Source organism: Rhinatrema bivittatum, chromosome 3 (assembly GCF_901001135.1).
Source record: "Rhinatrema bivittatum chromosome 3, aRhiBiv1.1, whole genome shotgun sequence".
Classification (NCBI taxonomy): domain Eukaryota; kingdom Metazoa; phylum Chordata; class Amphibia; order Gymnophiona; family Rhinatrematidae; genus Rhinatrema; species Rhinatrema bivittatum.
The window spans coordinates 318569926-318592827 of record NC_042617.1 but is presented as its reverse complement, the minus strand read 5'-3'; the positions used below and the strand labels follow the sequence as shown (position 1 = coordinate 318592827).

At 45.6% G+C, this 22902-nt stretch overlaps 1 protein-coding gene across 3 annotated transcripts in view; it reads right to left on the bottom strand.

The window, feature by feature from the left end:
* The window catches only part of LAMA4 (laminin subunit alpha 4), a 222748-nt gene that overhangs the window by 141152 nt on the left and 58694 nt on the right, over nt 1-22902 (bottom strand). For 2 of the 3 annotated variants that reach the window (XM_029595241.1, XM_029595242.1), the window contains exons 4-9: nt 21116-21196; nt 20270-20484; nt 19265-19365; nt 7250-7430; nt 2261-2356; nt 1465-1616 (exon numbers count right to left, since the gene is read on the bottom strand). In XM_029595241.1, the coding sequence (XP_029451101.1) occupies nt 1465-1616; nt 2261-2356; nt 7250-7430; nt 19265-19365; nt 20270-20484; nt 21116-21196 (826 nt within the window). The remainder of the gene's footprint in view (nt 1-1464; nt 1617-2260; nt 2357-7249; nt 7431-19264; nt 19366-20269; nt 20485-21115; nt 21197-22902) is intronic. The other variant, XM_029595243.1, reaches the window with a different exon arrangement.

Below are 22902 nucleotides of genomic sequence, written 5' to 3'. Positions count from 1 at the left end.
AGACTGGATGGACCATTTGGTCCTTTTATGCCATTGTTACTGTGTTTCAGATTTTACTTCTCCAGCAGGGAATGGGCCTGGGCCTCATGGCCTCTTTAAGATCTGACCCTAAGAGCATTCGGGCCCATGTTAGCATTCTTATGGTCCTGGGAGAAATATAGCTACATCTTTTGAGGTTTAGCTAACTTTCATCTCATAACACAGCTTGCAAATTTAAAGGCAAGCTGCTTTATTTTATTTGCATACCATTTTCCTATAATTGATCTGATTGGCATATATTTACATATATTTTCATGCAAATAAGCTCATTTAAATACCCATGTTGCCCTAGATTTTTTTCACTTACTCCTTCCTTTGCTTCCTAAACTAAGTGACCTGCAGCTTCATCCCCCTGTGCTTTCTGCACACAGTGACCTGCAGCTCCCTTCCTGCCTACACTTCCTGTACACAGTGACCTGCTGTTCCATCCATTTCTGCACCACCTGCACTAAAGTGATCTGCATCTCCCCTCTTGCCTGCACTTCCTACACACGATGATGTGCAGTTCCTGCCTCGTTTTCTTTGTGTAACAGTGGACTTTGGAGCATCCACACAGGAGAGGTGAGGAACAGGAAGATGGGCAAGGAGCATCCTTCAAAGAATGATGAAATGGGTTATAATGGAATTGCTCTGGCTGAGGATGTCTCAGAGGCTAGGCCTTCATGAAGTCAGGGTTCTCACATTGACACAGATCACATGAATATAACAAGGGTGGGAAAGGAAGAGATAAACAGCAGATGTGCAGAATAATGGAAAAGCCAGTTGTTTTGAGAAAACTTTATGCAGTCTCTGAAAACTGGGAAAGTGGGGTATAACTGAGGGAGGCAATATTTTTTGCAATCCTGAACAATTAGAAGCAACCGAGCCATGGTGCTCTTCTGGGCTCTTGTGACAACAGAGAGAGGGAAGTATGGCATTGCTTACCGATCTTCTGTCTGGGAGGGATGGATCTCGCCAGGGGAGCTGCCCGGGGCTTACTGACCTTGTGTCTGTGAGGGAATGGATCTCGCCAGGGAAGCTGCCTGGGGCCTACTGACCTTGTGTCTGTGAGGGAATGGATTTCTCCAGGGGAGCTGCCTGGGGCCTACTGACCTTGTGTCTGTGAGGGAATGGATTTCTCCAGGGGAACTGCCTGGGGCCTACTGACCTTGTGTCTGAGGGAATGGATCTTGCCAGGGAAGCTGCCTGGGGCCTACTGACCTTGTGTCTGTGAGGGAATGGATTTCTCCAGGGGAGCTGCCTGGGGCCTACTGACCTTGTGTCTGTGAGGGAATGGATCTCGCCAGGGGAGCTGCCTGGGGCCTACTGACCTTGTGTCTGTGCAGGAATGGATCTCGCCAGGGGAGCTGCCTGGGGATTCTAAGCTTGCGTCTTGCTGCAAGCACACAGTGAAGCAGTAATATGGGTCCAAGTGAAAGACTGTACCAGAAGGAGAGAGATGGTGGCGTTCACATCATTGAGGCGTCTGTGAGCAGCAACTCCAGTGGAAACACTCAGCAGACTGAGCCGGGATTCCTCCAGTGACACACCCGATAACCTGAGGTCATCTATTAAATCCCAAATGCATTTATCACAGGCTGGAAAAAAGCAAGAGAGGGTGGAATCCTTTAGCACCAGGATAAGCTGCATAATTCTAGGTCTGACTAAATGTTCTCAGCAAGCAGGGGTAGGAGGCTTTGCAGATTACATTACACAACATCCTAACATTTTCAAACTCTGCTAGCAAGACTCACTTTACACCCGTGTTGCTTTGTGAATTCCTTTAGGCCAGATTCAGTGTGTGTGGGTGCCTTGTAATTGAAAATTGTCTTGTTTGGTGTGAGTTTTTGTGTACATGTACACTTTTGCAATTTGGCATCTTAGAATAAAACTAGTGCTAAAAATATGAACTCTACCGAAGTTGAAGAAACAGAAATTCCTCGGATTGAAAACCAGCAAGCGTGGTGTGTTCTTTTTAAAGTCCTGCGTGATACACAGGGTATGCCTTAATATTCTATTTTGCATGTCTTTAAGCTTCTATTCATTAATCTCATGAGGAAGCAGGTTATAGCTGCTGCGCTGCCGTGATACTGAGGCTCCAGGGCTGGCTTTGTGAGGCAGGGATACCTTGTGACTGCCTGCACGGCAGGAGGAGGCAAGGATACCCAGCGAGTGTCTGCGCAGGGGGCGTGGCAGGCACACATGGTCTAGATAAGGCCGCAGCCCCGAGCAGTGCACTTACTGATCAAGGTGCAGTGGGTACCTGCTGGTGAATCTAGGTCTTCTGCCACACATGCTCCAGATCGACTGTCACAAGGTCCTCCTTCACAGTTACATCCTAGGAGAGAAGATATGCCAACATATTACTGCTCCTCCTAATTACAGAAAACAGAGGAAAGGCTTGCATGGGGAGGATCCTATGTCTGCTAACAGCACGCATAGTCAGCAGATTATGAACTCTTCCTAGTGCAGAGGTAAGGCAGCCCTATCAGTCCTAGATAAATCTGGTTTCTCTGCATGTCAGGATGGCTTTTTGCACCAGCATAAGAATTATGGAAAGAAAGAGATGCAGAAAAAACCTTCTTTAATACAGAGAAAAAAAAAGATTGGTCCCTGCCTGTATTCCTGAAGTTCATCCATCATCACTCACAGACATCCTCAAGGACCTTCGACCTGCGCTCACCAAGAAGACTCTCTGAGAAGAGTCAGCGCGTCACCTGCTGGACCTCTCCACCTGTGCTCAAGTCCATCCGGCTGCCAGGAGAGCTGATCCGGGAGGAGGGAGTGTCAGCTCTCAGGAAGGCAGCAGGCAGAGGATTGCTCAGTTCTCACTTTTAAGATCTCATTGACCACCAGCTTCCCTTCACTAAAACTGTTCAGACTGAATATTGTCTGGTCGGCAACCATAAGAATAAATCACCAGAGATGCTGCTATATCCGACTCTAACACCAGTGTCCCCTATGGGACAGCACAACCCCCACCCAGGACACTCCTTCTCTCATCTTTCTGTAGCCTCCTCCCCTAATCTGGGATATGGGCCTGGTGACTCAAAATCAAGTGACTGCAGAACTGCCACTGGCTGGAAAGCACAGGTCACAAAATAGCAGAAAATCATAGGCAGAAGCAAATTATCCAAACAGTCCTTCACTGAAAGGGTAAAAGGCAGTCTGGTTTTACAAGGGACTACTACAGTACAGAAAGCAGACAGACTAAATTTGAACAAAGGGAAGAAGGTTTTACTTGTATTCATCGTTAACAGTGCTGCCTTTGATCTCATTGATCACAAGTTGTTATCAGTAAGCTTATATGAGCTGGGAATAGGTCGTGGAGGCAAGAAATGTCCTCCTGGATCAAAAAAGGGCATGGGGAAAACACAGAGGATCCCTGCTGGTTTGAGAATGGACATGAAGAAATGGAGTAACCTTTCTATTACACCTGCACAGAATGGTGGTTGTACTGCCCTTAACATAAGGCTTGGGGGAAGTCTGCATGGAGTGGCAGTTGCTACTGCCCATAACAGAAGGCTTGGGGGTAACCTGCATGGAGCAGCAGTTGCTACTGCCCTTAACAGAAGGCTAGGGGTATCCTGCATGGAGTAGCAGTTGCTACTACCCTTAACAGAAGGCTTGGGAGTAGCCTGCATGGAGAGGCATTTACTATTACCCTTAACAGATGGCTTGGGGGTAACCTGCACGAAGCAGCAGTTTCCACTGCCCTTAACAGAAGTCTTGGGGATAGCCTGAATGGAGAGGCAGTTACTATTACCCTTAACAGAAGGCTTGGGAGTAGCCTGCATGGAGAGGCAGTTACTATTACCCTTAACAGAAGGCTTGGGAGTAGCCTGCATGGAGAGGCAGTTACTATTACCCTTAACAGAAGGCTTGGGAGTAGCCTGCATGGAGAGGCAGTTACTATTACCCTTAACAGAAGGCTTGGGGGTAACCTGTATGGAGCGGCAGGTGCTACTATACCTTAACATAAGGCTTGGGGGAAGTCTGCATGGAGCGGCAGTTGCTACTGCCCTTAACAGATGGCTTGGGGGTAACCTGCACGAAGCAGCAGTTTCCACTGCCCTTAACAGAAGTCTTGGAGATAGCCTGAATGGAGAGACAGTTACTATTACCCTTAACAGAAGGCTTGGGAGTAGCCTGAATGGAGAGACAGTTACTATTACCCTTAACAGAAGGCTTGGGAGTAGCCTGCATGGAGAGGCAGTTACTATTACCCTTAACAGAAGGCTTGGGAGTAGCCTGCATGGAGAGGCAGTTACTATTACCCTTAACAGAAGGCTTGGGGGTAACCTGCATGAAGCATCAGTTGCTACTGCCCTTAACAAAAGGCTTGGGGGTAGCCTGCATGGAGTGGCAGTTGTTACCAGGGGTGGATTGACCCATCAGGGGATTGGGTATCCCCCGGTGGGCCAGTTGCACTTCATCTCAGCTCCTGCTGAGAGGGGCCACCATGGAAGTAAGTCTCGGCAGCCCAAAGGTGGTCTTGGCAGGGCCGCTGTGGAACCCAACCCATTGCAGCCCGAAGAAATGCCTATGGGGCTGGAAGGAAGCATGTGGAGGTTGCAGGTCCAGAAGCAATGGCCTTCTCCCACCTCCTCTCTGGCAGTAAATAAAGAGCAGAGCGGCCAAGGCCCAGAAGAAAGGAGGAGGCCTGACAGGTGAGTGTGTTTTGTATGAGAGAGAGCATCTATATGACTGTGTGCATGAGAGAGAGCTCTGCATGTATATGAGAGAAAGAGAGCCTGCATGTATATATGAGAGAGGCAGAATCTGCATGTGTGTATGAGAGAGAGATCACCTGCATGGTATATGAGAGATAGCACAGTTGCATGTATATATGAGAGAGCAGCTGCATGAGTGCATGAGAGTCTGCATATGTACATGAGTGCTTGCATGTGTATGAGAGAGTAAGCAAGAGTCTCAATGTGTATATGACAGAGAGCCTTCATGTGTGTGAGAGAGCCTGTATGTGTATGAGAGAGAGAGAGCACATGCATGAGTGTATGAGAGAGAGAGTCTGCATGAGTGTATGAGAGAGACAGCATGCCTGTGTGTGTATGAGAGAGAGCCTTTGTGTGTATGTTAGAGCAAGTATATGTATCAGAGAGAGTGCATGCATGAGTATATGCATGAGTGTATGAGATAAAGAGACTTCATGTGTGCATGAGAGACAGCATGCCTGCATTTGTATGAGAGAGAGAGAGTGCCTGCATATGAATGAGAAAAAGTGTCTGTATGCATATTTCTTTATTTCTTTATTTCTTTTTAATTTTTATATACTGATGTTCCTGTAAAGAATACATATCGCACCGGTTTACAAGGAACATATTAGAGAAAGCAAGAGTCTCGATGTGTATATGACAGAGAGCCTTCATTTGTATGTGAGAGCCTTTATGTGTATGAGAGAGCACATGCTTGAGTGTATGAGAGAGAGAGAGAGGCTGCATGTATATGAGAGAGAGAGCCTGTATGTTTACATGAGAGAGAGCCTGTGTATGTGTGAGAGCCACATGCTTATGAGAGAGAGATCACCTGCATGTGCGTATGAGAGCAAGAGAGCCTACATGTGTGTGGGAGAGCCTGCATGTGTATGGGGAGAGAGAGAGCACATGCCTATGTGTGTGTGAAAGGTAGAGAGAGAAGATAAAGAAAGTGTGGCCCACTTCCTCCAAATCCACAACAATCTCTGGGAAATCAGAAGATCCCAGGTATTTATTTATTTATTTTATGATATGGACAGCTGAGGATTTTTTAATCTATTATTTTAAATTGTGGCATGTTACTTGATGTGTCTGCTGTTTTGAAATATTTTATTGGTGTTTGGGAAATATTAGAAGAAATTTATATGACTTCTTAAATTATTAGGAGGTCAATATTCAAAAGCCATTTAGACAGATAACTGAAATTTCTCCATCTAAATGGTGAACTGGCGATGTTAAAATCTAGCCGCTTAAGTAGAGGACATCCTGGGGTGGGCGGGAGACATTTTGGAGAGGAGCAGAGTTAGCCGAATAAGTTCTGCAGCTAACTGTAGTCGCATCACAGGGCTGTACTAAAGTTAGCCAGATATACTTATCCTGCTAACTAAAGATAGACATATTCAGTGGCACAGCAAAAATGAATGAGCCAGTGAGCAAGAGAGAATGAGTGAGCCAGTGAGCTGAGCATATGTGTGAGCAAGAGTGTGAAAGAGTTTGTGATACAGTGCGTGTGTCTATGAGAGAGAGCATGATCCTCTGTGCTTATCCCAAACTTTATCCCTCACTCCCCCATAGCTAAGGATCATCTGTGCTTATCCCAGGCTTTACCCCTCACTCCCCCACAGCTAAGGATCCTCTGTGCTCATCCCAGGCTTTACCCCTCACTCCCCCACAGCTAAGGATCCTCTGTGCTTATCCCAGGCTTTATCCCTCACTCCCCCACAGCTAAGGATCCTCTGTGCTCATCCCAGGCTTTACCCCTCACTCCCCCACAGCTAAGGATCCTCTGTGCTTATCCCAGGCTTTATCCCTCACTCCCCCACAGCTAAGGATCATCTGTGCTTATCCCAGGCTTTTCCCCTCACTCCCTTACAGCTAAGGATCCTCTGTGCTTATCCCAGGCTTTACCCCTCACTCCCTGACAGCTAAGGATCCTCTGTGCTTATCCCAGGCTTTACCCCTCACTCCCTGACAGCTAAGGATCCTCTTTGCTTATCCCAGGCTTTACCCCTCCCCCCACAGCTAAGGATCCTCTGTGCTTATCCCAGGCTTTACCCCTCCCCCCACAGCTAAGGATCCTCTTTGCTTATCCCAGGCTTTACCCCTCACTCACCCACAGCTAAGGATCCTCTGTGCTTATCCCAGGCTTTACCTCTCTCTCCCCCACAGCTAAGGATCCTCTGTGCTTCTCCCAGGCTTTCTTGAATTTTCTATTACTGTTTAGCCCTCTATCACCTCCCCTGGTTGGATGTTGTAATCATCCAGATTTCAAAGTCTTTCCTCTTCTCTGATGCACAGGACCCAGTGTATGTTGAAAGTGATTATTTAGCACGTTCACATGTTGCCCTTGGTAGTCAGTAATTATATCAGCCCCTCCCTGCCTGTCTCTGCTTGGATGGTAAGACTCTTCTCCCCTCATGCATTCCCCCTTGGCTTGGTCTTTTCCTTTCAGGATGGCGAAGCTCCCTGTTTTTGGCAAATGGTAAGATGGTAGCGCCATTGGTGGTCCCAGCACTTACTTTGGCAGCCGTAGGGCCCATAATTCCAGAAGCCAGGCTGGCAGTGCTCACATTTCAGTCCGCCTGCCCCCAGCCGGCACCGACACTGCTGGGTTACAGGGTCACAGCTGCCATCGTGGGAGGCCAGACCACACGCACACTTTTGGCAGCCGGCACAGGAGTCATATCCGTAATAACCAACCTGGGGGAAAGAGAGAAAGGAGACCGAGTCAGCTGTGCTGGAGCGCAGGTCTCCTGCTCTTATAGAACACGTGTGCAGGGATGCCAGGGGAAGACTAAACTAACAGGTGAAATCACAGCCTCATCTGGGGGACTCGGTACTTATAGGCAGTCTTTTACAGCTGGTGTTCACATCACACCCCAACCTATTACAGTTTCTGTGGCAGTCCACTTGAAAATGTAGAAAGAAAGGACAAGAAACAGGCTGTAAGTGAGACTGACTCAGTACATCTGTGAGTCACTTTGCAGGTCTCTGCTCCCTGGACTGACCTGGGGAAGGGATCTGAGCTTTCAAACTACTCACAGCAGGAAAAGGCCATCTGGCCATTGAGTGCGCCCAGTTATCCTCTCCACATTACTAAGGATACATCCCAGCTGCCAGCTATAGATTGTGGCCACCTGCAAGATTTCTCCTTACCCAGGACTGGCATTTTTGTTTTCTTCCTTTGTACTCTACATCTTGATTAGAAGTGCATTCAAAATCCCACTTAGTTCCCTCCAGCTCCATCCATTCCCATGCCTAACCACAAAGCTCTGTAATAATCTCAGTAGCCAGCAATACGTGTGTGGTTCTTGCTCAGACATAGGTGCCATGTACAGCCTGCCAGACAGACAGACCCGGCTGCATGAACATCTGCATTTCTACCAAGACTTCTTGTTATCAACTGAACATGTAGCCTGCCAGACAGACCCGGCTGCATGAGCGTCTGCATTTCCACCAGGACTTCTCGTTATTTATTTATTATTTATTTATTTATTTTTTTATATACCGACATTCGATCTGAGATATCACATCGGTTTACATTCAGGTACTATAGGTATTTCCCTATCCCCAGAGGGCTTACAATCTAAGGGGTGGATTTATCAAAATGCAGTAAGTACCGCATGAGATAGCAAAAAGGGCATGTTTTATGCTAATATAGCATTTTTTGCAATTTGCGCTAATTACCTGTGCGAAGAGCTAAGTTAGCTGCCCTGTTGTATTTCCTTCATTCAACCACCAGGGACCATTGTTAATGGAGGGGGAGAGGGGGGAGAGAGAGAGAGAGAGAAAGAGAGAGAGAGCACCTAGCCATAACATCATGGCCCATAGGTAGGTATTTGTATCACTATGGTAGGCCCACCTAATAACTCGAGGTGGGGATTAGGTATGAGTGTAGGGGGTTAGGGGCCACTTTGATGTTCCATCAAGCTAGGTTGCCCAAATCTCATCTTGGAGTGAGTTTCCTCACTCCGAAGGCCTTCACAAGAGACCACTGTTCTGTTCGTAGGTGTCACGTAGAATGTCAACGTGGCCCCTAACCCCTACACTCATACCTAAACCCCACCTCGAGTTACTAGGTGGGCCTACCATAGGGATACAAATACCTATCGGTGTTATCGCTGTGCGATAGCTCCCCTAAGTTTGTACCTGAGACAATGGAGGGTAAAGTGACTTGCCCAAGATCACAAGGAGCGACAGCTAGTGACAGTTAGTCAGTTACTAACAGAACATCTAGCCTGCCAGACGACCCAGCTGCATGAGCGTCTGCGTTTCCACCAGGACTTCTTGTTATAAACAGAACATGTAACCTGCCAGACAGACCATGAGCATTAGCATTTCCACCAGGACTTCTCAGCACTTTCTGCATTATTATTTAACATATACCTATTACCCTTATGCCGTCTCCTCACTGGCTTAAGTCTAAACTTCAAAATATACGCGGACGACATACAATTTACAGCTCCATTTACTGATTCTTGGTCCAAAACATTTTCCCTGCTACAACTCTACTTAGCAACAATAAAAACATGGTTATCCCATAACAGATTAAAATTAAACACAAACAAAACAGAATTAGTTTATTTATCTACAGTTCCAGATTCAAATCACCAACCACCTCAATCTTTCATATTCGAAAATCAACATATCCATATTAAATTTTACGCAAAAAACTTAGGAATGATCATAGATTCCCGATCATTATCTAATAACATTTCAGAAGTAGTAAAAAAATCTTTTTTCAAAATACACATATTGAAGAAACTTAAGCCGTTATTACTACCAAATGATTTTCGTGTTGTTACCCAAGCCTTGATTCTCACTACGCTGGGTTACTGTATATATATCTTGGACTACCTCTCTCTTCTATACAACCACTGCAGCTTGTGCAAAATGCCACAGCTCGAATGCTATACAACGCATCGCACAGAGACCATATTACACCTATATTGTACCACCTACATTGGCTTCCAATATCGTACCGTATCTCATATAAAGTTTTGTCCATGATCCATAACCTATTACATAATCCTAATTCAATCTGGTTATGCTCTTTATTGAGAATATACAAACCTACCAGACAGCTCCGATCCATGCATAAATGCATTTTGGAAATCCCATCAATAAAATCTGCAAGTTTGGCATTGACAAGAAAACGAGCCTTTTCAGTTGCAGGCCCTATATTATGGAACTCAATTCCAGAATACATTCGTTTAATAGTAAACCGTAACGAGTTCAAAAAAGCACTGAAAACGTATTTATTCACATGCGTATACAACCTACCTCAATGAATTCTCAGTTCTGATTTCTATAACATTAGCACCTGTTATTATTGTACTGTAACTATATTGTATTATAAATGATGTAAGCTAAGATATTGTGTGTGTTTTATTATGTAAACTGCCTAGACGGATAGACTACTACCCCATGGTGCGGTATATAAAAACTTTCAAATAAATAAATAAATAAATAAATAGATAAGTAAATAAATAAATAAACATATAGCCTGCCAGACAGACTCAGCCACTAATTCATCTACCTGTTGCGGAAGTGGACCCTTAGGCTGAGGGGAAGTTGGTGTAATCCACAGAGAGGAGCCATGCAGGTGCCCACCAGGAGCTGGCTGGAGAAGAAGCCCAACAGAAGCGTCACCAATACCAACCCTCATTCCCCTTAGGCTGAGCCCTCAGGTGCCACAGCAAGCTGGTGTGGGCCTCTGTGGATGTGAAGATCCATTATGTAAAAGAGGTTGTGGGCCAGCACAGTGAAGAAAGCAGAGTCAGGACGAGCAGTGGTTGAAATAGTCAGGAGGCAACGGAGACAGATTCAAGCTGTGGTCAATGGCAGGCAGAGTTCAGTCAGTGTCATGGTTCAGGCAGTGGTCAGGGGTAGGCGGAGGTCAAGCAGTGTCGAGGTCCAATCCAAGGTCAAGCTAGAATTCCAATTCAAAATCAAAACCAGAAGTCCAATCCAATGAGATGAGGAATGAAGAGGAGAAGAGAGGATGAGCGGCCACAGGAGCAAGATGAGATGCTGAAGACAGATGAAGGGAAGACTGACCACAAAGACAGGAACTCAGGAGACAAACCAGACTGCCAGGAACCAGGAACAGGACACATAGTGGAATCAGGAACCAGGAACGCAGGAAAGCAGAGGCAAAGCACTTCTTCAACGAAGTTGACCTATTGCCGAGGCGTTGGAGGGGGGTCCAGGCAGCCTTTTTACATAGGAGGCCACATGATGTCATCAGAGGGCACTGTTGAGGATTTCCTGCTGTTGACCCTTTAAGTCCTGGCAAGTCAGACGTGCACGCGCCTAGGGAAGCTCAGCAGAAAGATCCGCAACAGCATTGGCGCTGGCCTAGCCGCACTGCGGCGGGCAGCCACATTTCAGCCGAAAGGATTGTTGTGCTGTGGGGAGGCTGCCAGGACAGGTCTGGGCTGAAGGTAAGAGCGGAGGGCCACGGGACAAACCTGTGGTCCATCGAGCGCAGCACTACCATTGTAGCCTGTTAGATAACATGGACATAAGGTCAGGATGCCTTGATACTGCTAATCCAGGGATGGCCAACTCTAGTCCTCAAGAGGCAAAAACAGACCAGGTTCACAGGATATCCTCAATGAATATGTATGAGAAAGGTTTGCATACAATGGCGGCAGTGCATGCAAATCTCATATATATTCATTGCGGATTTCCTGAAAACCTGGCCTGTTTGCAGCTCTGGAGGACCAGTGTCAGACACCCATGTGCTAGGATTTCTAACATTTCATATTAACTTCTTTGCCGTACATTCTGGCAGCCCCAACATGCTGGTTTGGCTTGCAGGAGGAGGAGGAGGTTAGCAACATGGGGCCAGTGGACGCCATTTTGAAAAATGGTTTCCAATGCTCCTGAAGGCTAAGGGGGTGCTCGGGGTGCACAAGAGACCACCAGGGCAAAATTTATAGCTACTTTGGAAGTCCAAAGTGTGGGTTGGAGGGCGGGGTGGGGCGGGTCTCCAGGGTCCTTAGTTTTTACTGAAATTGGCGGTTGGGGGTAGGGGCAGGGCTTGGACTACAGCATTAACAATAATATTTGTATTTCTTTTACTACAGCTGCCTGTAGAGGTGGTAGAGCGGGGGGGGAGGGGGGGTTAAGTTGGGAGAGGGGGTCTATGCAAATCCCTGGGGTTTGGTGGTGAGTCGATGTTCAGCAGCCCTTTAAACCATGGCACCGAGAGCACCGTGACGTGCATTAGTGTCTTAATGAGAAGTTAATGCAGTTCATCAGTTGCAGTTGTCTACCATTCAGATAATCAAAGCGGTGCACCACGCAAACATCAGAGACCATGCATTCTCAACAACAGGTCCCTCCATCTGGAACGCCATGCCCCCGGACCTCAGGCAGGAAACAGGTCTACTAACATTTAAAAAGAAACTTAAAACATGGCTTTTTGGTCGAGCCTTCCCTATTCCTAGCCCTACAGCTTAACTCAGAATTATTCTCACCGCCTCTGTAAATGAACAAATATTAAAGCATACAAATACATCACAATGAGGCTAGATCCTCTACCTCCCTCCTACATCTTCATTTGTATATAGTAAACTGTCTTTGTTCTCCCCTCTTTATTTCTTTTCCCCAGTTTACGTGCCCTGTGTTACAATGTAACTTTTTGCTTCCTCAAATTTTGTCTCTTGTTACTTGTTTCTGTTAATTGCTTAGTTCGATGTAAACCGAGTTGATTTGATTTGTATCAAGAAATTCGGTATATAAAAGCCTTAAATAAATAAATAAATAAATAAATAAATAAAGAGGCTTGCAATTTTTCAGGCATGCTGCGCTATTTGATTTGCTTAGCTTAGGGTATGGATGAGCTGATTAGGGTGGATTTGCATGGTAATCATCTCATTTTAATTTGCATGACGCAAGGAACTAAATAACACAAGGAATTTTAAATACCTTGCGTTGGGTCATTTACAGCGCCTTTGTGAAAGAGTCTCTTTCATTGTAAGCCCTCGGGGGCTATGAAATGCACGCAGTACCTGAACCCTAACCGTTTGGAAAGGCGAGTAATGAACTCCAACAACAGAATCTTTTTTTTTTTCTTTTTCTTCTGAAAATCTGAACTCCAGCTGAGGAAAACTGGAGCTTGCATCCAGGAAAGAAATGCTAAGACACCGATGATACCATCCTGCACTCAAATCCTAAAGGAGGAAGCTTTCAGACTGCGCGCAGAAGTGTAAAGTGTACTGGCACTTTTTACGCACAGCCTTTCCATCAATTTTCAAAGGGAGAACTGGGTTGGGAAAAAGTGTGCATAGAGAATTGTCCCTGCTATTTGTACAGGGACTTTATCAGGAAAAACGCACGTGTACACTAACCCTTCCCCCAGCCTCCTCACACGAGTACAGATGCTACATAGATACTTTTACACCCAGAGAGGGTGAACTCCTCTCAGCTCCATCCCCAGAACACTTCCTCGCTCTGTCCTGTCTCCACAGCTGCTTTTCTGTTTGGTCACTGTTACATTGCTTTCTCGGTGTCCTGCTTCCACAGCAGCTTTGTCTGTTTCTGTTTGCTAATGCTATGTTTGTGCTTTAATTCTACATGAAGTTTCTGTATTTTCCATTATACTGGCAGCTGGCGGTCAGCCTGCACATTCACTGGCTCTGAAGGGTTATGCTCTGAATTAGAAGCAGAAGATCCTGTGTTTTTTCCTCCTGTGTGGCCAGTTAGCCCTGGTTGATGTGTGAATGTCAGCAACTAATTTGGCCTAGCCTTGCAGAATAACTCTCTTTTTACCTGTCTTTATTGTTGTGCTCCTCCTCATCTGCACCATCAAGAATGCCTCTTCACACTGCATGTAAAAGTACTCATGTACTGGCACTGCGCACAAACACACAGAGAGGGTGGAGAGACCCCTTCCCATCCGCACCCTCGTGAACACCTCCTCACACTAAATGTAAAAGTACTTGTGTACTTGCACTATGCACAAACACACAGAGAGGGTGGACAGACTGTGCCCACTCTGCTGCCTCAGGAACGTCTCCTCGCTCTGCATGTAAAAGTACTCGTGTACTGGCACTGCACTCAAGCACACAGAGAGAGTGGAGAGACCCTGCCCCATCTGCACCCTCGGGACCTCCTCCTCACTCTGCATGTAAAAGTACTCATGTACTCACACTGTGCACAAACACACAGAGAGAGTGGAGAGACCCTGCCCCATCTGCACCCTCGGGACCTCCTCCTCACTCTGCATGTAAAAGTACTCATGTACTCACACTGTGCACAAACACACAGAGAGAGTGGAGAGACCCTGCCCCATCTGCACCCTCGGGACCTCCTCCTCACTCTGCATGTAAAAGTACTCGTGTACTCACACGGCACACAAACGCACAGAGAGAGTGGAGAGACCCTGCCCCATCTGCATCCTCAGGAATGCCTCCTCGCCCTGCATGTAAAAGTACTCTTGTACTGAAACTGCACACAAACACACAGAGAGGAAGCCATTTCTATGTGTAAATTGCTTTTCCCCATGGAAATGCCTTTGAAGCTTGTTCTACCCAGGCTTGGTATCTGTGAATGGAGGCAGAGGACTGGTTTTGGAGAGAACAAGGAGCCTCTTTATGCAGCTGAGGGTCTCCAGTGTCTCTGCCTAGAAGCCATGGGCGAGATTCTTGTTTTAAGCCCTCTCAGAGTGAGATCCTTCTTAGCCATCAACATCACGTGTGGAGCAGGACAAGATAGAAAAAGATATTTTTCATAATTCAACTTCTTTTAAAATCCCCCAGCATGAGGAAACCTTTCAAGGCCACATACACAGGTAAATAGGAAGTCACAGGTGAAACTTGGCTGTCTGCCTTTCCTCAGGACAGCTAAAGCAGCTACGGTGTTCTAGGGCACCCATTCCAGTCCAGGGAAGGAAATGAATGTGCAGAGATTGTATTTTCAACTCTCTGCACACTTTTTTGCCCCAAAGCGTACTTGTAGAAGAATCTGGTGCAAGTGATCGCATGCACCATACAACCTGTGCAGATTTCAAAGCACAATTCTCAAAGCAAAGGAAGGTGTGAATTTGTGCAAAGCTCAGATGATTTTCCCCTTCCCTGAATGGTTTTTCTCTCTCATTAGCTGGATAACATCACATCTTCCTTTGCTAGGTAGTCAAAACGTTCAGTGAAAAGGTACAGCTGTTATCAGCACTGTAACTTACCCTTCTTTTACATGGCTGACCATGCTTTGATTGCTTTCCTTCTGTGTCTCAGTGCCTCAGGACACACACATCAGTCAGAAAGGAAATTCAAATCAGGAAGACAAAACACTTGCAAGCAGAAGATTTAGTACAGCAGAGAAATTTTCCATCTGATTTTAAGTGGACCAAATGATCTTGGCCTGGAACAGAGAGCTTAGTACGACTCTAGACTTAGCGGCCCCAATCCGCAGAGCAATAAGCAAGATCAAAAATGGCCCTTTATGGTATTAGCATGGCCTAAAAATCCTTAAATTGCAGATAGGAAAACTTAAGAGGAAATGGCAAAAAACACAAGTTACTGGAAGAGAAGCTCAAGCTTAAAAACCAATTCAAGTACTATCTGATAAAAACATACTTGATAAAGCCACAAACTGACTGGAAATGATTCCTAAATTTCTGATTTTATTTATTTATTTATTTTTATATACCAGTGTTCGATCAGGCATATCACATCGGTTCACAGTATAACAGAGGTTCTAAGAAGGGAAAGGCTGGAGGGAGGCCAATGTAACCCCAATATTTAAAAAAGGCTCCAGGGGCGATCCGGGTAACTGTAGACCAGTGAGCCTGACTTCAGTGCCAGGAAAAATAGTGGAAACTATTCTCAAGATCAAAATCGTAGAGCATATAGAAAGACTTGGTTTGATGGAACACAGTCAACATGGATTTACCCAAGGGAAGTCTTGCCTAACAAATCTGCTTCATTTTTTTTAAGGGGTTAATAAACATGTGGATAAAGGTGAACCGGTAAATGTAGTGTATTTGGATTTTCAGAAGGCGTTTGACAAAGTCCCTCATGAGTCTAAGAAAGCTAAAAAGTCATGAGGTAAGAGCCGATATCCTTTTGTGGATTACAAACTGGTTAAAAGACAGGAAACAAAAAGTAGGATTAAATGGTCAATTTTCTCAGTGGATAAGGGTAAACAGTGGAGTGCCTCAGGGATCTGTTCTTGGACTGGTGCTTTTCAATATATATATAAATGATTTGGAAAGGAAAACGATGAGTGAAGTTATCAAATTTGCAGATGATACAAAATTATTCAGAGTAGTTAAATCACAAGCGGATTGTGATACATTATAGGAGGACCTTGCAAGACTGGAAGATTGGGCATCCAAATGGCAGATGAAATTTAATGTGGACAAGTGCAAGGTGTTGCATATAGGGAAAAATAACCCTTGCTGTGGTTACACAATGTTAGGTTATTTATTTATTTATTTATTTATTTATTTATTTAATAGCTTTTATATACTGGCATTAGTGCGAGACATCATGCCGGTTCACATTTTAACAAAAAGAGCGGAAAATACAATAGAATAAGGAGCTGGGGAGGGGAGAAACAAGGCCAACAGGGCAACAAAAGTGCAGGATTGCGAAGACAGAGAGAATAAACAAATCAAACGGCAAATTGTAAAAAACTGAAACTAATACAACAAATTGGAGATATGAAACTAATTACAAAAGGTTCTATAATAGGAGCTACCACCCAGGAAAAAGATCTAGGCATCATAGTGGATAATACTTTAAAATCATCGGCTCAGTGTGCTGCAGCAGTCAAAAAAGCAACCAGAATGTTAGGAATTATTAGGAAGGGAATGGTTAATAAAACGGAAAATGTCATAATGCCTCTATATCGCTGCATGGTGAGACCGCACCTGGAATACTGTGTACAATTCTGGTCGCCGCATCTCAAAAAAGATATAGTTGCGATGGAGAAGGTACAGAGAAGGGCAACCAAAATGATAAAGGGGATGGAACAGCTCCCCTATGAGGAAAGGCTGAAGAGGTTAGGGCTGTTCAGCTTGGAGAAGAGATGGCTGAGGGGGGATATGATAGAGATCTTTAAGATCATGAGAGGTATTGAACGAGTAGATGTGAATCGGTTATTTATACTTTCGAATAATAGAAGGACTAGGGGGCATTTCATGAAGTTAGCAAGTAACACATTTAAGACTAATCGGAGAAAATTCTTTTTCTCTCAACGCACAATAAAGCTCTGGAATTTGTTGCCAGAGGATGTGGTTAGTGCAATTAGTGTAGCTGGGTTCAAAAAAGGTTTGGATAAGTTCTTGGAGGAGAAATCCATTAACGACTATTTACTTAGGGAATAGCCACTGCTATTAATTGCATCAGTGGCATGGGATCTTCTTAGTGTTTGGGTAATTGCCAGGTTCTTGTGGCCTGGTTTGGCCTCTGTTGGAAACAGGATGCTGGGCTTGATGGACCCTTGGTCTGACCGAGCATGGCAATTTCTTATGTTCTTATTGTAAATTTGTGTAGTCTATAACAGTATAATTTAGAGTATAACAAGGAGCAACCTTAAGTTTTAGGATCTATCAAATGTAACAATGGTTACATAGGTTAAAAAGATAGTATAGGTTAAAATGTAACAATGTTTTAACTTTAGATACCGAAGATTTAACAACTGATGATTTTACTCAAGCATTCGTCTCCAATTTGTTTCAGATTCTACCCCAGACTCGTCTTGCCATCATCCTCAAAGGACAGGGACATTTCTACAAGCAAACCTTCAGCTTCGAAGTTTAAGACCTTTCTTGGAGGCAGAGCATAGCAGGTGTTCTGGAATAGGTAACTCGATTGTGGAGTCCCACAGGGCTCAGTTTTGTCCCCTACCTTATTCAATTTACTGAATATTTACCTCTTTAGCAGCTTTCATACAGAGTATGAGTTTCAACTCCAATTTTCATGCTGACAACAGTCAGGTCATAGCCAGTTTTTTGACTCAAAAACTTCTGTTTCTCTTGCACATTTCAATAATTGTCTGACAGAAATTGCATGATGATTAAAAGCCTTCAAACTTAAAGCAAATCTTGGTAAATCTGCAGCTTTGTGCTTGGTAGATATAACTTCCTTCCCCAGGAATGGATGGTAAATCCATGTAAGTAAAAGAGGCAGTTACCACTTTGAGCCAGTTAGGTTCTTCTTTAAACTTTTTGGCACACAGTTCCTACTTACTACAGACACCTTATATTTTTCTTCGCTTCATTCAACATTTGAGACCTATTTTTAATGAAAATTATTTGAAGACTCTCACTCATTTGCTCATTCTTAGTACATTACATTATTGTAATGTTCTTTTTCATAGACTGTCCTTTATTCAAAATGGAAGATTACAAAACACAGTAAAAAAAAAAAGCTATATAATCATGTGACTTCTCTTCTTCATGAGGTTCACTGGTTGCCGGTGTCAGCATGTATGTCACAGCCATCACGTGTGTAGAGGGAGGGTCTAGGGCTGCAGAGAAGGTTCATATCACAGGGCAATCTCTGACAGGCTTAGGTAGGCTCCCACTGGTCACAGCTAACGAGCAGGACCCAAGGCATCGTGTTGTGGTAGAAGGTGGAGGTGAGGTCAGGGCAGGCAGCGAGCAGCACGAGGTCAGGAACAAGGCCAGGTCACAAGGAACAGTCAGAAGATCTGTTGCTGAGGGACCCGGTGAATGGAATTGGCTTCCATATACACCGGAGTAATGCTGACATCATCGGCCAGTGCCTCAGGAAGTCAGGCCTATAAAACCCGGAAGTAACTGAGCACCCCAGGAAAGGGAATGTAGAGCAGAAGGCAGATGCTGGGAGCCATGCTGGAGGACCTGGATCGCGAGCCAGGGGTGCCTAGTCAGTGGTATCTTACAACATTTAAAGCCTTTAGATGGGGTGCAGCTCTATATCCTGCTAAACTTCTCAAACCATGTAGTCCTAGTTGTATGATTCCTTCCTCCCTACGTGAATTACGGAGTGTGCCATCACAGAAAGATTAGGTTTGAAATCAAAAGAGAAACTTGTTTCTCATGTCAATTCTCTGACTTGAGTCTCACGACTGGAAAAAAAGTTGTCTAAAACTCAGGAAAGTGTTGAAAGTTGTTTTTCCCCCTGATTTAACCCTTTTATCTGACATAGATTATGTATTATTTTGATTCACGTTTGGTTATAATTTCTTGTTCATATTCCCTGTGGTCATGTTATTTGTGATTTAGCTTTTCCGACTAATAGTTCTGATTACTTTTTAAGCTGATTTTTTTCTTGGTTTTATGTATTTTATGTTGTTTAACTTAACATTTATTCTACTTTGTGAATTTTATGCTTTATTTCATTTTATTACTGGAAAATTCCATTTCTTATTATTTCTAGTTTTATATGTAATATCTGTACATTGCTTTGTTTTGCTGATGTAAGAAATAGCAATTACGGTAATCAAGCAAATAAACTAAACTAAATGATCTCCCCATCAAATCTCAGGCCTCTCTGTGGCCCATCTCCCTGGTTCTGCTCTGACACAGCGCTCACCTCACAGCGGCTGCACAAAGGCCCAGTTACGCCTGCCTTGCAGTGGCAGCGTCCGGAGATGCCATCGCACGCCTCCGTGCCACACATCGCGCACCGGCACACTGCAGGGAGACAGAAAACACTGCATCAGGGTGGAGAAGGACAGGGGGAAGCCTACCCCAGGGATGCAGGAGGAGTAGCCTTGCTTTAAACAGTCAGCAAACATTCAGTGCACCCAGGGTGTACTGCAGCTTCAGCACGCAGAGCATGCCATGCATGCCCTGAGCCGCAGCTCTGCACCTTGAATGTTTATGCCCGGCTTTATATTTTTAATTGCTTGTTCTGCTGCACTGCTTAGCACTGATTTATTTCAAAATAAGCGCTGTGAAAGCAATTTCAAATAAATGAATAGATTATCCTGTGAGTTCCAGCACCGGCCCTACACCAATATCTGACCCCCCACCCATGCATATGATTCATTTGCTCAGTGGAGCTCGCTCCCCACCTTCACCCCACCCCACCACCCTTCCTAAAAAGGCTTTTAAGATGGAAATTGTATGGCTCTTAAATCTGCCACTGCCATGCCCGGTTCTGCAAAAATCATGTGACTGTTACTGTGAGCCATTTCCTTCCTCAGCTGGCCGAGTTCTCCTTCCTCCATTCCCGTGGCCCAGCCCCACTCACTGCCATTTCTGATATAGGCAGGGGTGAGGGCGGTCAAAAGCTCATATGTCCCGGCCCTTCATTTGTAGCTGCCTGGAGGATTCTCCCCCTTGCCTCGTAGGCAGTCCTGAGCCAGGGGATTCGGACTGTGGCTTCCAGGAGAACCTGGCAGATGGGCACTCAAAACCTTCTCAGCAGCTGCCTCTGCTGAGCGGTGGCTGGGACTCACTTCTCCCTGGGGACCGTGAGTGCTACCTCCGCAGCGTCTCCGGCCCCCAGCCAGTCTGATGAACCACAGCCCCCGTCTCCTCCAGCGCAGCGCACAGCCAAGCTCTGGACTCTACAGTGCACCTCTCACATTACCTGTGCAGTTCTTGGAGACTCTGGCATCACCGTAGTAGCCCGGTGCGCAGCGCTCGCACTTGAAGCCGGTGGTATTGTGCAGGCAGTTGCGGCACTGTCCCGTCACCTCGTCGCAGTCCTCAAAAATCAGGTTAGGGTCCGAGTTGCCGCTGCAGTCACACTTCCTGCAGGTGCTGCCGGTCAGTAAGGGGTTCCCGTAATAACCAGGAGCACACCTGAGAGGGGGAGCAGGCAGAGTTACGATTATCGTCGGCGGATCTTCCCGGCACAGGAGGCAGGCAGGAGAAAACAAAGAGATTTACCTGAGATTCAGTAAAGACGAGCCCCCCCCTAGAAGACCTGTATTTTAGGATATGGTCAGAAGAGCCGTCCCTCCAGCGGCTCAGCCACAGCCAACTCTGCTTCATCTGACAGAGCGGAGCTGGAGCCTCTGCACGATCTCATGTTCTATGTCCAAACCTTTCCAGCAGGATGTGACTTTGGTTGGGTTATCCCATGTGTTAAATTGATCAGGGTTGCAGGGGGAGGGCAGTGGGGGGGAATAACTCACTGACAAGTAGAGCCCTGCTCATAGAGATCTGAAAAGGGATGGAATTAACCAGCTACTTCTGCCTTATCTGGTGTTTAATCCCCCTGACCGGCTCCCCATGCCTCACACCTGCTGGAGTTCGGGGGTCACTGCCGTGAGAGATCGGGGGCGCCCCTGCTACGGCTGACCGAGCAGGAAGAGACTTCTCGTCTGAGCCTCTGTGATAGCCGTAGGGGCGGGCGGGTTTCCAGGATGGAGCTGGCTCTTTCGGTAGGGAAGGCACCACTCTCAGTAAATCCACCCCTCCCCCCCTTTACCTTTCGCAGCTGGTTCCTGCGTAGTTTTCTTTACAAACGCAGCGTACGGCGCCACTTTTCCTGATACAGGCGATGGCGAAACTGCAATTTAAACAGAAAACATCAGTACGGACCAGAGACTGCAGTGATGGCACCTCCACACAGCGTCTTTCCTTACCACAATGCTGGAGGGCTGAGGAGCATCAAGATCTCAGGGGGGGGAACGACAACATTAACACAGAGCAGATTTAGGATTTGGGATGCTCTCAGGGATATTTGGGAACAGATGGCAGGTTACGTAGGACTGTCTTGGCTAAACTCCCCAGCGAAGCACAAAAGGAGAAGGAGCGACATTCTGCAGGTGGTCAAGCTTGTACAGGTGAAAACTGGGAGATCTCCTTAGTGCGGGGGGGGGGGGGGGGGGGGGGATGGTAAGAGCTAGGTGGTGGCCAGAGCTAGAGTAATGTAGTTTGGGACCTACTGGGCAAAATGGGTGGGGCCAATGGTCCTTAACAGTTGTAAGTTGCTACTCCTGTGCCGTGTTACTTTCCTCCTCTGCTATCTTGTTCCTAGGCCTTTCCCACTGGTGGATGTGCTGCCAGGGTCTCATGCACACTTCCTACAGACTTTCTGATCCTGCGTGCGCCGAAAAGCCCGATCCACAATGGCGAGTCGCACAGGACCCCTTGGGCCTATGATTCAGCAGCAGCAGCTGCCCAGGGCAAACGTGAGGATTTGGGCTTGAATAATGCTTCATTTATACTGGAAGAGGTTTTGTTGGCTCATTTGGTCCCTGAGTCGTTGTATTTGAATATTCCACATAAAGAATCTATAGAGGCGGTTTGGGAATGTTTGGATGTGCATTTAGGACAGGCGAGGGCAGAGACATCTTTTTTGGGTTAATTTGGCAACAACTAGAAACTATTTTCGGTTTGGTGAAGAATTCTTTCAGCAGATCAAGGGCAGAGTGATGAGGGCCACGACGGCCCCTGATATCACTTGCCTGTGTGTCTCCTCCTCTGAGACGAGGTTCACATTCATTGTACATGAGTGACTTTGAGAAAATAGGTACCCCTGAAGCAGAGAATTTCAATCTTGAAACGTGACATCATGGCAGGCTGCTTAAAAGTAAAGGGAAGTACTCATGTTTGCAATATTTAAATGCAATTTTCAAAAATTTGAAAATAGGTGGGATCTATGATTATATATGTTGAATATAATATACAGTACATTGTAAATGATTCATCTATTTGTATGACAGTCCTCTATCATAATACGAATAAAGCCTTATAAGAAGAAAAGTTATAAGGTTTAAAGGCTGTTTTGTGGATTACCTTGATTGAGTGTTCAAGTTGGACTTTCCTGAGTTGGTAAGGTATAATGAACACATTTTCTTGATTTGGCAGAGCATGGAGGATAATTTTTGTGTGTTTCTTCATTGTTTGACAAGAACTGGGTGCACCTTATAGACTAAGCAATTTATTGAGGCATGAGCTTTTGAGGACACAGTCCACATATTCAGATGCATGGACTCTGTCCTTGAAAGCTCAATCCTCAATAAATTGGTTGGTCTCTAAGGTGCCATTTGCCGTGTGTCATTTTTGCTACACAAGACTAACATGCCTATTCCTTTGAAGATCTTGATTTTTTGAATACCTGTGTTCCCAATTCGTGTTTTGCTTTTGACATGGATCGTAAATGGGTTTCCCTTCTTGATATGTGGGTTTGGTTAGAAGATGGTCGTTTTGAGAGTATCATCTTCAGGAAACCCACTGACAGAAAGGGTTCACTTCGGTTTGGGAGTTTTC